General features: G+C 39.1%; 1 protein-coding gene across 1 annotated transcript in view; it reads right to left on the reverse strand.

Moving 5' to 3' along the window:
* The window catches only part of IRF8 (interferon regulatory factor 8), a 655,970-nt gene that overhangs the window by 350,503 nt on the left and 286,696 nt on the right, over positions 1–18,771 (reverse strand). Inside the window, exon 7 of the mRNA XM_053700919.1 lies at positions 15,207–15,293. Coding sequence (XP_053556894.1) covers positions 15,207–15,293 — 87 coding nt within the window. The remainder of the gene's footprint in view (positions 1–15,206; positions 15,294–18,771) is intronic.

Here is an 18,771-nt window from a genome sequence, read left to right on the forward strand (position 1 = left end):
AGTTACAGAGTTATCAAAATTATGGAATTTTTGTGAAGAATTAGTGTGACAACACATATTGCACCTTGATTTTCCACATTTGAATGTACCGTTCTTATTCAAGAGCCAACTTAATGGTTTCTCAATCATTTGGTAAGGTTTTAGTTTGCTAGGGGCAAGAATATTTTTCAGGCTTTTCACTTTTTCGAATGTTAGAATGGGCGCATCTTCTAAACAAGGGCCTAGGATGGGATCAGACTTCAGGATAGACCAATGTTTTTGAAGGGTCATTCTGATGAATGGAGATCCTAGATTGTAGGAAATGATTAATCTAACTGGTTGAGCACTCCATGAATGTTATATCAATTTGATTAAAATCTTGATCAAATACAGGGAACAACATTTGGAGAAAACTAAAGTTGAGATCACAGATACCATTGAAAAAAATACAACCTTACAAAAAAGTAGATATATGGCAAAACCGTAATAAGAGCATACAATCTCGCATTGCCAAACTTTATTTAGAATTACAATCCACTAAACACAAAAAACTATTGAGAGATAGAGGACTTTAAAGAAAACAGAGTATATACATACAAAAATAAAAAAGAAGATAACCCAATACAAATAGTTCATACAGATCATCAGGTTGCCCCCTATAACCAGTTTAATTATAATCTGAAAACTAACATTCACACATTTGCGCCCCAATATGCAAATAGAAATTATAGTGAGAATTGGAGAACCAAAAACACTGGACATAAGAATAGTGCCCATAATAACCACAATACCAATAATTGGAGGGCCAATAATGAGAACTATGGACCAAATCCCTATAATAATAGCAATAATGCAGCAAATAATAATTTTATATCTCATAATAGATACCAGGCCATTAGTAATGATGCCGGAGAATATAAAGAATGGGAGCTACAAGGAGCTTAACCCAAAGAAACTGGGATCAGACATCATAATTTTTTAGGGGTTCGCCAGAAACAATACACCGAACATCATTACCCTCATGCAGACAATCAAAACAGAAATTATATACCCCCAAACCAGGGATATTAAGAACAAGACCTATAAAAAGCACCCTAGAAATAGAAGAGGAACCATAGAAGGACGAAGAATTCAGACATCTAGAAAAAAGTCCAAAAAAATATAGAGTCCAAAAAAATATAAAGCTGAAATCTTTAAACTAGCAGGAATCCAACTTGAAAATACAGATATTAACTTATTGAGTAAAGGGTTAAATGATGCACCAAAAAAGTTACCCAATGAATTCAAAGCTTATGTAGATATCCATATATATATAAGAAAACTTACCTTAAAGAGATACTACATTAGAAATGTTGAATTTAGAAAACCATACAATCAGGATCATATTGAGTATAGTGATCTAGATACACTTAAGATCTTAAATCTTAAAATAAGCCCAGTCATACACCAGAACATAACAGTATACAAATTGAGGACCTCTTGGATCTATCGACCCATATGACAGAACCAGAAATTATCCATGCCCATTTTAAGAAAAAAAAAATCTACATTTTACTCATTGGGCTCACAAGGGGATCAGATCCCATTATTTGCTAAACTAGTTCTGAACAATTTAGATAAGGTATTTTCAAGTAAAAATTGTATTCCGAATAAATACAATGATATTTTAAGTAAATTAGAAAGAGCTTCTCCCAAAAAGTAATCCGATAATAGAGAAATCAGCCGACAAAGGCAGGGGCATTGTACTCCAAACCAGAACAGATTATTTGAAAGAAGCATTCAATTTACTTGATGACAAGAACACTCAGAGTATTAGAGAATGACCCTACTCTAAAATTTACCAAAGAGCTACACCAACTTTTGTTGGAGGCAAGAAATCAAAATATAGTCAACTGTGATGAATTTTACTTCTTATATGAATAAAAAATCCTAATTTTTCTGTGTTTTATCATCTACCAAAAATCCATCCGGTAGACCGATAGTATCAGGTATAGGGGTCCTTATGTGATAATTTATCTCAATATGTTGATTTTTATTTACAGCCCATAGTAACTTATACACAATCCTACCTCAAAGATACAGCAGATGTAATTAAACAATTTGAGAGGACAGCATGGGAAAATGATTACTATTGGGTTACATGTGATGTTTCTACTCTATACACCAGCATCCCTCATGATGCTGGTGTAGATGAGGTCAGAAAAGAACTAAGTGAGAAGGACCACCCCACTGATATTACATTTCCTTAGGGATGGCATCAGATTTATATTGGAGCATAATTATTTTATTTTTGAAGATAAAGTCTACCTTCAAACACAAGGCACAACGATGGGGACAACCTTTGCCCCATCCTATGCTAATTTATATATGCACAATTTTGAGAATATCCACATTTGGAATAACAATCCATTCAAAGAGAATACATTATCTCCCCTACATAGATGATGTTATCATCCTGTGGAGGGGATCACCTAATGAGATCCAAGGATTTTTTTAAATACATAAGCTCAGATATAGGGTATTGGAGTTTAACTGGAAACTGGTCAAAAGAAAAGATTGATTTTCTTGACCTCACATATATAGTTCAGGCAAAATCGCTACAACCAGCTATACAAAACCCACTGCTAAAAATGGCTTTATAAATGCCAAAAGCATAAAAGCAGTTGGATTAAAAATATACCGTATGGTCAATACCTCAGAATGATAACTGTACACACTTAGCAGATTTTAACCAAGAAGCAGATAGATCATCTTGATTTTAAATTTATAGAGAAAGGATATGACCAGGATTTACTGAGTGAAGCTAGAAATAGAGCAGCGGTAAAAGATAGGGAATTACTAATACATCACAATAAAAGTAAATTTTAAAACTAGATCATACAAAAACTGCTCAACCAGTGAGATTCATCACTTCCTACAATCTAGGAGGCTCCATTCATTAGAAAGACCCTTAAAAAACATTGGTCTATCCTGAAGTCTGATCCCATCCTAGGCCCTAGTTTAGACGTTGCGCCCATTATAACATTCAAAAAAGGGAAAAGCCTGAAAAAAATTCTTGCCCCTAGCAAACTAAAACTTTAGCAAAAGATTGAGAAACCATTAAATTGGCTCTTGAATAAGAAGGGTACATTCAAATGTGGAAAATCAAGGTGCAATGTGTTGTCACACTAATTCACCAAAATTCCATAATTTTGATAACACTAACTTTTGATATAAAAACTAGAAGTAATTATGATTCCATTTATGTGGTCTATTTATTAGCAGGGATAGGCAAGGTGTCTGTATACAGACACTGGTGTCTGTGACTGGCCCTTGCAGTGTCCGCCGCACGTTTTACGGTGGGGAGGGACTCGGGATGAGTAGAATCCTTCTTTACACATGTGGCACCATGTTTTGCAGGTTTGGGGCAGCGCCTGTGTGAGGACACCACTCAGTAGTGGGAAAGTGACTGAGTGAGATGAGAAAGGGACGATTCAAGAAGCAAGCTGCCATTTCTTTATATGCAAAGATAAAGCACCTACCTGAGATCTAGTGCTGATTATAAGGAAGCCATTCATAGTGGTAATTTTAGCTTGCGTCCTGCTTTTGCACATCTCTAGTTTACCTCTGTTGTTATAAATGCATTACAATTTTAATTTCTCCAGTTGAAGACAATATCTATTCTGATATCCCAGACTGTCATGATATATAAATACTTAATACAATTTTGTAATTTTAACTATTAATAACTATTAATAATAATAATAATAATGAAATGTAAGAAACTTGTGGGGTTTCACAAACTAACAGGTCACAGAGGCCAGCATTCTATGACACTTTTACATTTTTGTTACTGTTTTCTTTATGCCCTAAAGCCAACAAAATGGTGATATTTTTTTTTTAACCTTTCATGCACCACACACAATATAATGTATGATCCAGTTAGATTTGTTTCCATTAAAGGGACACTAAACCCAATTTTTTTTCCTCATGATTCAGATAGAGCATGCAATTTTAAGCAACTTTCTAATTTATTCCTATTATCAATTTCTCTTTGTTCTCTTGGTATCTTTATTTGAAAAAGCAGGAACGTAAGCTTAGTAGCCGGCCCATTTTTGATTGAGCACCTGGGTAGAGCTTGCGGATTGGTAGCTAAATGTAGACCTTGGTGTCCTTCACTAAGGTCTGTACTTTGGAAAATGTCAGCCACAGCTTTGGTCCATGCCTATCCCTGTTTATTAGAATGTGGGTGTGGCCTACTTTATGTAGGCCGCACCAAACAAAAGATAAGGAGAAGAGTAAATTAACACCTCTATGGTATTAAAGAAAAACACACTAAACATAGTGTGCCTAAACATTTTTCTGAATACCACATAGGTGATCCTGGGTCCCTTAAGGTACAGGTCATTAAAATGATACCTCCTAATAGACATAATAGGCTTTTACAGTTATGCAAACAAGAGACTTTTTGGATTTACAAATTAAACAGTTTACAACCTAATGGTCTCAATATTGATAAACAAGCACATATGTAGCATTGTTTACCTAGGTAGTTAGAGGACAACCAGTAGAACATTATCTAAACTGCAGTATATCAATATACATGAATTGTTTCATTTTTAATATTCACATGAACTATTAATGATAGTAAATTAAAGTCTTTTAGCCATTTATTATTAATTTTCACAACTAGTTTTTATACTCATTTTTTTTAAAATATTGCTCATCATTCATTTATTATTTTTGAAATGTGTATGTAAATGTTATTTTTTTTATTGTTATGCATTTCTAGTTGAACATAATTATGCTTTGAGATATGAATTTATCTGTTAATGCAGAAAGTCCGGTTATTTTAAGCACTGTCACTAAGATTTGTATATTTAAGAAGAGTGTTACAATGATATCCGGCTTCTTTCGAAAATCCTCTTGAAAAAGCCAGACCATTGATCTGGGGAAAACTTGTTGAGGTTGAGGCTACGTGCCTGACATCACTGGAACGTGCGTGACACAAAAAGACTCTCACTGCTCCATTTGGGTTTTCCTGTCTGCATACTAGCCGGTCACAGCTCTCTGTCTGCGGCACCCCTTGTGTGAATATATGAGGACTGTATCGCGTTAAAGATTATATTTCAAAGGCTGATTTTAAACTTTCTTCTAGTAAGTGCAATCAGTGGTTTTACGCATGCACTTAATGTGTTATAAACTATCTTGAGTCGGAGCTGCGCTGTGTCTGCTTCTTTTCACAGTTTTGTCCACTTTCAAACCGGAGAGGGAGATTCCGGTTTTTACTACAGCTGCGCTCAGTTGCTCTAAGGATTTTGAGCTCTACACGCTGATAATACAACGATCATGACACGGAGTGTCTAAAATTGTTGTCCTCCACTTGCTTATCCTATTTGGCATCAGAGGGTAACCGTATGAAGTACTTTATTTTTGCTATACTTATGCATATGATCTAACTGTTTTATGCTGCTAGATGTAATGCTTATGCTGCCATACTTAATGCTTTTTGCTAATCTGTAGTTACCTCATAACCACCTATATATTTGGATTTAACTTGACGACTCAATATATAAATTATTTTTATATAATATCCATATATTAATAGTTCTATGTCAGCGCTAAATACCACCCATTTTTCTGTTCATTAGTTGAAAGTAAACGTGTTCGCTTGAGTGCAATTCAATTTAACGTGCATCAGGATAGAGCAACTTCAGCTCTGGTTAACTGTTCCACAAGTCAAAAAAGTTGCACAAAACACAACAAAAATACATTTAACAGTACCGTTATACTCATAATAACATTGTCTAATAAAAATTATTTCAAATAAATATAGCATAAAAAATTTATAAGGGCTCAAAGATATGAGGTCTCCTGTAATAGAAAAAAAAAGGCATGTAAAGTATTTTTCAATAGTGTATATATATATAGAACTTATTCTTCTATGTGAAGAGCATTGAAATGTGAAACATTCATATTTTGGGTCGGGTTAGCGCACTTAAGAAAACGCAATCAGGTTTGCGCATGAGTAAGGGTGTTGGTTTTTTCCCGCTTTTAGTACTCCATTGAAGTCTATGTGGGAATACGTTAACAGGGTCGCGCTATTCAAAATCAGGCTTTTTGCGTGTGTCTGGTTACACTCACGCAAAAACTTTTTACTTTCAACTTGTAATACGCGCACTACCCAAAGCACGCAAAAAGCTTACTTCTAGCAATGTTAACATACGAGCAAGAGCGATAAATAGCAATCCGCTCATAATCTAGCCCTAAATATATCCAACACAAAGTATCCATATCAAATAGTATCAAAGCAATACTAAACATTATCAAAAATTGTATTTCAGATTCTATAGAACAAATAATAAGAAAAAAAATGTGTTCTGGAAATATCACATTTGAAACTCAAGTGGTTCAACTAATTTAAGCATCTGGGTTACAACAGAGAGCCACAAATAGCTGAGTTTCCAGCTTTTGCACAGCAAGTTCTGGGATAGATCCTACTGGGGTCTACGCAAGTCTCTTAGAAATGTTTTCTGAATTGACTTGCACAGATTTTTGTGGCATTTTCAAATTTTGGGCCATTGAAATTAAAGGGACAAAGTTTTTTTTTTAATGTGAGTCAGACAGAGCATACAATTGTAAACAACATTGCAATTTACTTCTACTATCAAATTTTCTTCATTCTCTTTGTGTCCAACAATGCACAACTGGGAGCTAGCTGAACACATCGGGTGAGCCAATAAAAAGGGGCATATAAGTGAAGCCAGATCCCAGTAGTGCATTGATGCTCCTGAGCCTACCTAGATATGCATTTCAACAAAGGCTACCAAGAGAACGAAACAAGTTGTTCTATCTAAATCCTGAAAGAAAAAAAAGTAGGGTTTCGTGTCCTTTTAATAAGAGTAAATGGTTTTCAAATGATTTTGATTACTTTGTACAGTTTTTATTGTACATCAGATACTGGTCATTCCTAAACCAAATGATTTGCAGTCCATTGGAAAACACTTTTGTTCACAGAATTGTTGTAAACCCTAGAACTACTGAAAACCTGTTTTGTTCCTCTTTGCACAACGCACTGTAACCTTATAAAGTTTGTTTTTAGTGTTTATATTTTTCTACATGCTCAATTCACATTTTAATAAACACAATTGTAACCTAGTTAAATAAAAGAATGTTCAAATCAACCTTTGAAATTATAAAACATCTACACAACAATAATATAAATATCTGAGGGTTCCTCTAATTACAATTTAATGGTTGGGGGATAAACAAATGCTAACAATATAATTAAACAATCATTTGAAAATGTTAATTACACAGTCATTTGAAAATGTTAATTGCACAAGTCTTTAACCGTTATAACTGGTTAAGTGATTAAAAATTAGAAGTTGTTGATCATTAACCCTTTGCGGTCCTTTGTCAGAATTTATCCGACAAAGGGTTTTAGCGCATGCGCTCAAATGTCGGATATATTCCGACTTTGCCGCTTTTGAATTTCACAGCTAAATAGTGACATCTAGCGGTGACTTTATTTAGCTATTTAGCTGTGTAATTCAAAAATATTTGCGCGGAAATCGGCTGCAGGTTTTATTTAAATTATAGGACCGGAAAGGGTATTAAGGGGACATGAAACCCCACATTTTTCTTTCATGATTCAGATAGAGGGAACAATTTTAAACAACTTTCCAATTTACTTCATTCTTGTTATCCTTTGCTGAAGAAACAGCAACGCACATGGATGAGCCAATAATACCAGGCATATATGTATAGCCATCAGTTAGCAGCTCCTAAGCCTACCTAGGATACAAAGAGAACAAAACAAACTAGCTACTAGAAGTAAATTATAAAGTTGTTTACAAGTGCGTGCTCTCTTTGCATCATTAAAGGAAACAAATGGGTTTCATGTCACTTTAATGTTAAACTAGAAATCAGAAAAATGAAATTTATGCTTACCTGATAAATTTGTTTCTTTCTTGACACAGTGAGTCCACGGATCATCATAATTACTATTGGGAAACAATACCCAAGCTAGAGGACACGTATGATAAGGGAGGGACAAGAAAGTTAGCCTAAACAGAAGGCACCACTGCTTGAAGGACCTTTCTCCCAAAAACAGCCTCGGCTGAAGCAAAAGTATCAAATTTGTAAAATTTAGAAAAAGTGTGTAAAGATGACCAAGTGGCAGCCTTGCAAATCTGATCTACAGAAGCACCATTTTTGAAAGCCCAGGTAGAAGAAACAGCCCTCGTAGAGTGAGCCGTGATTTTCTCAGGAGGCTGTTGACCAGAAGTCTCATATGCCAAGCGAATAACACTCCTCAACCAACAAGAAAGCGAATTAGCTGTAGCTTTCTGACCCTTACGCTTCCCAGAAAAAATAACAAATAAAGAAGAAGACCATAGTCGCCTGTAAATAATATTTCAAAGCACAAACTACATCAAGGTTGTGCAACAAACGTTCCTTATGAGAAGAAGGATTAGGACACAAAGAAGGAACAACAATTTCCTGATTAATAGTCTTATCAGAAACAACCTTGGGAAGAAAACCTAATGCAGTATGAAGTACTACCTTTTCAGAATGAAAAATAAGAAAAGGAGACTCACATTGCAATGCAGAAAGCTCTGAAACTCTTTGAGCCGAAGAGATAGCAACCAAAAATAAAATCTTACAGGTTAACAACTTAATGTCCAAAGAATGCATAGGCTCAAATGGAGCCTGTTGAAGAACTCTCAAAACTAAATTAAGACTCCAAAGAGGAGTCAAAAACGTAACCATAGGCCGGATTCTAACCAAAGCCTGACAAAAAGACTGAACGTCTGGTACATCCGCCAGACGTTTATGTAACAAAATAGATAAAGCAGAAATTTTACCCTTCAGGGTACTAGCAGATAAACCCTTCTCCAGACCCTCCTGGAGAAAAGACAAAATCCTAGGTATCCTGACTCTACTCCAGAAGTAGCCCTTAGATTCACACCAATACAGATATTTACGCCATATCTTGTAATAAATCTTTCTAGTCACAGGCTTACGCGCCTGAATCATAGTCTCAATAACTGACCACGCTTAGATAGAATCAAGCATTCAATCTCCAAGCAGTCAGCTTCAAAGAAACGAGATTTGGATGAAGGAAGGGACCCTGAAGTAGAAGGTCCTTCCTCAATGGAAGACCCCAAGGTGGAAAGGATGACATCTCCACCAGATCTGCATACCAGATCCTGCGAGGCCACGCCGGTGCAATGAGAATTACCGACGCCCTCTCCTGTTGGATCCGAGCAATAACTCGAGGAAGAATGGCAAACGGAGGAAACACGTATGCCAGACTGTGCTTCCAAGGAACTGCAAGAGCATCTATTAGAACCGCTTGAGAATCCCTTGACTTGAACCGTATGTCGGAAGTTTGGCATTGTGACGAGATGCCATAAGATCCAACTCCTGTTGACCCCACCTGAGAATCAAACTGGAAAACAATTCCGGATGAAGCTCCCACTCCCCTGGATGAAACGACTGTCTGCTCAGAAAATCTGCTTCCCAATTGTCCACCCCTGGAATGTGGATCGCAGACAGACAACAATTGTGAGCCTCTGCCCACTGAATAATCCTGGCTACCTCCATCGCCAAGGAACTCAGAGTTCCTCCCTGATGATTGATGTAAGCCATGGACATTATGTCTGACTTGAATCTGATAAACTGGGTTGAAGCCAACTGAGGCCAGGCCAGGCCAGGCCAGAAGAGCCAATTCCTCCCGAGTCCACATACCCTGAGCCCTTAACAAAACCCAGACAGCTTCCCAACCCAGCAGACTGGCATCCGTGGTCACAATCTCCCAGGGAGGCCTGCGAAAACAGGTTCCCTGGGAGAGAAGATCCTGAGACAACCACCACGAAAGAGAATCTCTTGCAGCCTGATCTAGAACAATCTTTGGAGACCGATCCGTATAATCTCTGTTCCACTGTCTCAGCATGCATAACTGCAGAGGTCTGAGATGGAAGCGAGCACGGAATGATGTCCATGACTGAGACCATTAGACCAATAACCTCCATACACTGGGCCACCGACAGCCAAGGGGATGACTGAAAAGCCAAACATGAATTAAACATTTTTGACTTCCTTGCTTCTGTCAAAAAGATCTTCATTTCCAGAGAATCTATAATGGTTCCCAAAAATACCACTCTTGTAGCCGGAATCAAGGAACTTTTTCCTAAATTCACCTTCCAACCGTGGGAGTGCAGAAAAGACAACAGCAACTCCATGTGGGAGTTTGGTAGTTGAAAAGATGGCTCCTGAACTAAAATGTTGTCCAAATAAGTTGCTACCGCAACCCCCTGCAATCTGAGAACTGCCAGCAACACACCCAGAACCTTTGAAAACACCCTGGGAGCTGTTGCAATACCAAAAGGAAGAGCCACAAACTGAAAATGCTGGTCTAGGAAAGCAAATCTCAGAAACTTGTAATGATCCTTGTGAATGGGAATATGCAGATATGCATCCTTTAGATCTACTGTAGTCATGAATTGACTTGAACCAGAGGAAGAATTGACAGAATAGTTTCCATCTTGAAAGGCGGAACGCTGAAAAACTTGTTTTTTACACTTGAGATCCAAGATGGGTCTGAAGGTTCCCTCCTTTTTGGGAACAATAAACAGATTGGAATAAAAACCTAGTCCCTGCTCCAGAGCTGGAACAGGCACGATCACGACCATGTCGGAAAGATAATGAACACAACTTAAGAATGCCTTTGTTTTTTTGTTTTTTTTATTGGTTTGATAATAATGCAATACAATAAAAATGGACTTGACCTTAAAGTCATATGACGAGTTCACAGAGATCGAAGAAAACATCAAGAAACCATATACACCATACACTATGTCGTATATACCTATATAAATTACTAACTGGTCATAGATGAAACTTGATGTGCAGCAGTTGAGTGGTCTCACCTCCCGGGGGACAGCTGTAATTCGTAGCGGAATCATGAGCTCTTTCTGGCTTACCCCAAAAGGATATTGAAATTGTGCCTACACACACAGTGTGCTAGTTAGTGTGCAGTCTCTGTGCGCTAAAACTTCACGCATTAAAACCTACAAACATTATTAAGGTCAAAACAGAGTAACAGAAGATAAGGAATAAAAAGAAGAAAAGGTAGCAGAAGGGATGGGGAGGGCGGGGAAGAGACAATTCTGCACTTAAGGCATAAAGTTAGGTTGTGTTGTGATATGGATCCACTCGTGGGCTAGAGTAACACAAATCTAGCAGTGCGCTTGTGTTCTACTATATCGGTTAGCCTATACAGTTTGAGGGTTTTTACGGTGTTTGAGTGATAGAATCCCAATAGAATCTATCTAAGATCTGCATAAAATGCAGATTTGTTCCTTTTATAGTAGCCATACTCTTCGCACGAGAGCATCTCATCAGTCTTTTGTATCCAATTCTCAAGTGTTGGTGTTAAGGGGGATTTACAATGTAAAGCAATAAGGGCTTTTGCGCAATTTAGGCCTATGCATATTAGTGTCCTTCTGATTTTGCACTGAAGTAGTTGGGTCTCATTTAGGAGGACTAACATTGGGTTTAGAGAAAAATCCGCTTCAGCTAACCTTTTTGCAAGGTGAGTTCTACACCATGCCAAAAAGAGCCCAGCTTATGGCATGACCACCACCAGATATGTAAAATAGTGCCCTGCATATTGCACCCTCTCCAACAAAATGACAAAGAGGCAGGGTAAATATGATTTAGCCTAGTTGGCGTTAAGTACCAACGTAGGAGGACTTTATAATTAAGCTCAATAACTCTAGGGGAAGTGGAGGATGTACGTGTGTTTTGGAATATTTGCAGCCATTGTTTAGTTTCTAGGGTTGCGCCTAGCTCATAGTGCCACCGAGCTGTATATGGAGGAAGTGAGGGGGACTGTGCATTATGAAGCATGGTATTAGCTAATGATAGTGAGCCTCTAGTAATCCTTTCAGATAAACAAATTTGTTCAAAGGGAGTCGGTGGTCTCTTGTTGTGGGTTGCCTGGATAAAGTGCTGTAATTGGGCATATTTTTGCCATGGGGAAAAGGAGCCATGGAAAAGTTGTGAGAGTTCTGCTCTGGTCTTAAGTTTACCTTGGTTAAGTAGTTGTGCTATAGGGATAGAGTCTAAAAGCTCATTAACTATTGCATCTTTTTTCCGAGATTCATAACCTCCCATCAATTCTATGTTGGGAAAGATTGGTGGTAAGTGGTGATGCAGGTGTGGACAGAGCTGGTGTCACTTTAATTAGGTGGTCCCATGTGTTGAAGATGTGCCTATAGAGCGGAGATGACGTGCAAAAGGGAGAACGTCTGGTCTTAGGGAGCCAACAAAGAGGGTCTGGGTTAGGAGATCTAAGCAGCTGAGAGTCAACTGCCACCCATGCCTTAGAGTCCTTTCTGCAGTGCCAATCCAAAATTCTTTGCAAAACAACCGCATGATAATATAAGCTTATGCTTGGAAGGCCTAGCCCTCCATTCTAAAGGGACCTATACATAGTTCCTCTTGACACCTTGGACAGAGTCTACCCCACACAAAGGCATTTACAGCGTTTTGTAGTTGTTGTATCAAAGTTTTAGGGAGGGCGATAGGCAAAGCCTGCAGTATATATAGAATTTTGGTTAGTATTGTCATTTTGATAGACTGTATTCTACCCCACCACGATAAGGGTTTATCTTTCCATGAAGATAGTGAGTGTTGGATAGAGTGCAGAAGTGGTTGGTAGTTGAGAGAGAACCATCGCGATGGGTTAGAGGACAACACTATACCCAAGTACTTTAAGTGTGAATTTTGAATTTTAAATGGGCATGTTTTTATAAAATTCGTAAAATTGTTGGATGTCATAGAAATATTTAAAAGTTCTGATTTGGAGTAATTTATAAGAAAAGTGTGAAAATCTGCTGAATCTGTTAAATTCTAAGGTTAAGTTAGGTAGGGAAAGGGCAGGCGTGGAAAGGGTGAGCAGCACATCATCCGCAAACATAGCAAGTTTGTGAGTATTGGGGCCAATGGTAAGTCCATGGATGTCTGGATTTTGCCTGATATGGCATGCCAGGATCTCCATAGTGAGGACAAAGAGGATAGGAGAGAGGGGGCATCCCTGTCTTGTCCCATTGCGTATATTAAAACTTTGCGAAAGAACCCCATTGGTGCGGACTCTGGTAGAGAGACCATTATAAAAGGTGGAAAATACGCTCAATCATCAATTTACCAAAGCCGAAGTGTTTCAGAGTGCTGTCTAGAAAGGGCCAGTTTAATCTATCGAAGGCCTTTTCCGCATCAGTGGAGACCAGGACAGCAGGGATCTGCTGTGTTTTCGCGTATTACATTAAATGGAGGGTCCGGATCGTGTTATCCCTGGCCTCCCTGAGCGGAACAAAGCCTGCCTGATCTACATGTATGAGTGTTGAGAGAACCCTACTGATACGGTTTGCAAGGATCTTAGCGTAAATTTTTATGTCTCCATTTAATAGGGAGATAGGGCAGTAGTTACCTGGTTCTGTGGGGGATTTACCTGGCTTGGGGATGACCGAGATGTGTGCTTCTAGAAGGTTAGGAGAAAGTAGCCCATCCTTATCCAGGGAGTTAAAGAGGTTAGTGAGGTGCAGGGCTAGTATATTTTGGAACTGTTTATAGTAAATGGCAGAGAAACCATCTGGGCCAGGACTTTTGTGGAGAGGTGTATCGTTTATGGCTGGAACAACTTCTTTTGAGGAAATGGGGTCCTCCATCTGCTTAGAGATATGTTCAGGCAGGGTTGGGATATTGGAATCTTGTATATAAGTCTATTGCCTCGTGATTTGAGGAGTGGGGTGTTGCGGGGATATTGTAAAGGTTTTTGTAGTAGTCACTAAAAATATTTGCTATTAACCTGCTATCATAAGTATAATCCCCTGGGATGGTTGGGTGTGCTAGTTTATGGATAAAATTGTTATTTGTGTGAGTCTTAAGGGCTCTAGCTAATAGGAGTCCCGCTTTATTGCCTTCTACAAAGTAGAGCTTTTTCCGGTAGATTGCCTTCCTTTGTGCCTCTTTATTAAGTAGTTCATTCAGTTCACGTCTAGTCTTGGCTAGTTGTGTTATGTGCTGTAAATTTTTAGGGGCTTGCATATGCAAATTCTCTATGTTTCGAAGTTGTTAAAGTAATTTATTATACCTATCATTATAATTTTTAAGAAGTATGGCTTTCTGTTTCATAAATTCTCCCCTGACCACTGCTTTGTGTGCTTCCCAAACCAGGGTGGGGGATGTAATGGATATCGCGTTATGGTGAAAGTAATCTTTAAGAGTGCGTGTCATTTTGTCTTTAATTAATGGCTGTAAGAGGAGAGTTTCATCAAGGCGCCAATGGGGATCAGTAAGAGGTTTGTCCGGCAAAGCCAAAGACAATGTTCCATCGAGTGGTCCGACCAGGTGGTTGGCAAGATTTACGAGGACCTCACTAGGGGCATACTCTTCTGGTCTATATATATATGTGATCTATTCTCGAGTAGGATCTTTGGGGATTGGAGTAAAATGTGTATGATTTCTGTGACGGATGTTGAATTCTCCAAATATCTAAAAGTGCTGCACCACGGAGGGCTCTTATAATAGCTTCTAAGGAGCTTCTGGGTACTGAGTTGTTCTTGTTTGAACAGTCTAGTGTTGGCTCAATAGCTACATTGCTGTCGCCTGCGAAAATCACCGTACCCTGCGCTACTCCCAACAGGACTCCAATTACTTTTTTAAAGAAACGTGCCTGCCCTGTGTTCAGGGCGTAAATATTTACTAATGTAACTGGACGGTTGTAAAGAGTGCCTATTAGTATCGTCCCTCACTATCCATGTATTTGTGGGTAAGTTGGAAAGGGATGCTATATCTAAACAATATGCCCACACCGTTTCGTTTTGTGGGAGCAGAATTGAAGTAGCCCATCGGAAAATGCTTGGAAACACATTTTGGTTCCGCTTGCTTACAAAAGTGGGTCTCCTGTAGGAAAATGACTTCTCCTTTGTGTTTCTGAAACCAGTTTAGGGCAATAGATTTTTTGGTTGGGGAATTGAGGCCCTTAACATTTTGGGAAATAAGCAGGAGTTCAGGGACTGCCATGTGTATTGTTAAAGGTTATGCTAAAGTTAGACTAACTAAAATGCAAATAAACTACCATATAGAAAGATAATGGGGTTTCAACTGTCACTGTAGGTGCAGGTTTTAGCGGAAGAGTATGTCTGCTAGAGGGAATGGTTTGTGTGTTATAGTACCTGTAAGTAAGAAAATGTCGTTGGATTCTTCCGGCTTTGTCTCTATCATCGAGGAGGAGGAAGGAGGGAAGAGAATAGAGCATGGATCTGCAGTATCAAAGAGAATAAGTAGGAAATATAAAACAACCAGAGTACAATAACAAAACAAAGTTTAAACATAACAAATGACAATACTTAAAACAGTATTTCAGACGGGATGGGGGGATCATAGTAATTGAAGGGGATTACTATGATGGAGTGGCTTCCAGCTGAAGGGTAGTCAATACCTTATATCAAGGACTGAGGGGGGTGGGCAGTCTTCACCAAGTAATGGGTTCTTAGGAATTTAGTTATTTAAAGTGGCAAGGTCAGGTAAGCTCTTCCCTTGGAGAGTCTGCTTTCTGGGCATCCTTGCTTGGTTTCCAGGTGATCCTTGTCCAGGGAGGTCTTTGTTGTTTTGGCACCTGTGTTGCTGGAGAGTCTCTTGATGTTGAAGCAGACTTTGAAGAAAGTATAGTTGGGACTGGAATTTTCAAGCATTCCGGAGATGTTGTAGGTTATCATTTAAGAGTCATGTAGTACTTTGATACAGAATGGGAAACCCCATCTGTAAGGTATCTTCATGTCCTGCAGGGGGGTGGTAAGGAATCTCGCTTCTCTTCATTTGGACAGTGTGATATTGCTCAGATCAGCGAAGACTTGCACTGTATCTCCTTCAAACGAGATTTGACATGATTTCTGTGAGGCAGTCATAATTCTTTCTTTGTCTCTGAAGCTTTGGAATCGTATAATTATATCTCTAGGTAGCTTGTCTTCTGGTGGTTTTGGGCGTATAACTCTGTGAGCTCTGTCTAGTGGGATTGTCGATGCTTCTTCTTGTAGGATGTACTGAAATAGTTGCTGCAGGTGTTGTTGAATTTGGGATGTCACAACTTTCTCTGAAATGTCTCTTATCCTGAGGTTCTGATGCCTCCCTCTGTTATCCAGATCCTCGACCTGGTTTTGTGGCTGTTGTATCATGTCATCGTGGACTTGGAGGGTACGGTTCTGAAGATCTGCGTCATTATTGTATTGATCCATATCCTCATCCATTTGCACTACCCTATCACCCAAGTCGCTGAGGTCTCTTAACTTCAGATATACCATCTTTAATAAGCTTGCCCACCTGGGTGAAAAAGGAGGCAAAATCTGCCTTAGTTGGTAAATTTTGTATGTCAGCCTTGATAAGGAGGGCAGGTGAGTCTGTGTCTAAGGTAGCATTTTCAGTGTCTGGTAGCTCGCTTGTTGCCGACATGGAAGATTCTAGTGCCTTAAAGAAGTTGTCCATTTTGAGCTAGCTGGCACAGGGCCTTTATTAGATTTATCAGGCCTGGGTGTGCATCTTGATGCCATTTTGATGTGTCCAAGTATCATAGAGGCAGAGATGTCTCATTCAACGATGCAGTTTCGATCTTGCAGTAGTAGGTTAGTAAGAATAATAAAATGTACCCTTTAAGTGAGTAGCAGTACAGAGTCTGGGTTTTAAGGAGTATATGATCTCCACTTAATGCAAATTGATTCCTACATTCTTCAGTACCTCCAGCAAGGGGTAAATGTTACTTAAACAATGCAATGCTGCTTTTAACTGTATTGTGCAGGCTAAGTCATAGCTATTCATATAAACAAGGCATTATCTTCGTTTGCTGCATGAAGCACCATAACTCTGACTTTGATGTCCACAAAGTATACCCTAGATTGTGAAGGGGGAGTTCATGTGGCTTCTGAATTGAGGGCTTATGGCTGCCGTGCCTGGAAAGGCCTGTATGGGAGCCTTTTTGCGCTCTTGTCATAGGGGGCTGTGATGCGAGCTGTGTGGTGCAGAACAATACCCGGGCTGTGTGTGTGTGTATGTATGTATATGTATATAGATATATATAGATATATATATATAGATAGATATAGATATATAGATATATATATATATAGATATATATATATATAGATATATATATATATATATATATATATATATATATATATATATATATATAGATAGAGAGAGAGAGAGAGAGAGAGAGAGAGAGAGAGAGAGAGATGTGCTCCTACCTATTAGGTGCCATTTCTTGTGCGGATAGGTCCGGGACTCGAGTGATGCGCACTTCGGCTTGTGGCCTACTTATCTGTGGGTCCGACGTTTACCCTCCTCACTCAAAACTTTTTGGCCTCAATTAATGCCCCTGTCCATCCTGAGGTGATGCGCTGTGTTTGCGCTCTACTACGGATCAAGTGTCCTCCAGGTTTTGCCATGGAAGGTGCTCCTCTAACCAAAGCTAAAAATGATGCGCCCATCACAGACGCTGGTCGGCTCCGCCCCTCTGAATGCCTCTCTTTTTATCTGGTCTACAGATAACCTTGATAGATGAAACCTGCCCCTGGAAAGAACATTTTTGAACTCCAGCTTATATCCCTGGGACACAATATCTAACCCAGGGATCTGGAACATCCCGAACCCAGGCTTGAGCGAACAGGGAAAGTCTGCCCCCCACAAGATCCACTCCCGGATAGGAGGCAGACCCTTCATGATGATTTTGAGTCAGCAGTAGGCTTCTTAGATTGCTTCCCCTTGCTCCAGGACTGATTATGTCTCCAAGAAGGCTTGGATTGATCCTGCTTGGAGGAGGAAGAGGAAGACTTACCGGAGAAGTTACGAAAGGAACGAAAATTACTCTGACAACCTTTCTGCTTATTTCTCTTATCCTGAGGAAGAGAATGCCCCTTCCCACCAGTAATATCAGAAATAATTTCAGTCAAACCAGGCCCAAACAAAGTCTTCCCTTTGAAAGGAACCGATAAAAGTTTAGACTTGGATAATACATCCGCAGACCAGGACTTTAACCATAAAGCCCTGCGAGCCAGAACAGCAAATCCAGAAATCTTTGCACCCAACTTGACAACCTGCAATGAAGCGTCCGCAATAAAAGAACTGGCCAATTTTAAAGCCTTAATTATATCCTGAATCTCATCCAGAGAAGTTTCTTAATGAATAAAATCAGACAATGCATCAAACCAGTATGCAGCCGCACTGGTAAGTGTAGCAATACATGCAACAGGCTGCCATTGGAGGTCCTGGTGAACATAAATCCTCTTAAGCAAAGCCTCCAACTTCTTATCCATAGGATCCTTAAAAGAACAACTATCCTCAATAGGAATAGTGGTCCATTTAGCCAAAGTGGAAATAGCTCCCTCTACCTTAGGAACTGTTTGCCAAGATTCCTTAATAGAATCAGCAATAGGAAACATTTTCCTAAAAATAGGAGAAGGAGCAAAAGGAATTCCAGGCTTCTCCAATTCCCAAGAAATAATCTCTGAAACCCGATCCGGAATAGGAAAAACTATCACCACGGAGGGAACTTCAAAAAAACATAATTTATGCTTACCTGATAAATTTATTTCTCTTGTGATGTATCAAGTCCACGGATTTATCCTTACTTGTGGGATATTCTCCTTCCCTACAGGAAGTGGCAAAGAGAGCACCCACTGCAGAGCTGTCTATATAGCTCCTCCCTTAGCTCCACCCCCCAGTCATTCGACCGAAGGCTAGGAAGAA

Source organism: Bombina bombina, chromosome 1, assembly GCF_027579735.1.
Source record: "Bombina bombina isolate aBomBom1 chromosome 1, aBomBom1.pri, whole genome shotgun sequence".
Lineage (NCBI taxonomy): Eukaryota > Metazoa > Chordata > Amphibia > Anura > Bombinatoridae > Bombina > Bombina bombina.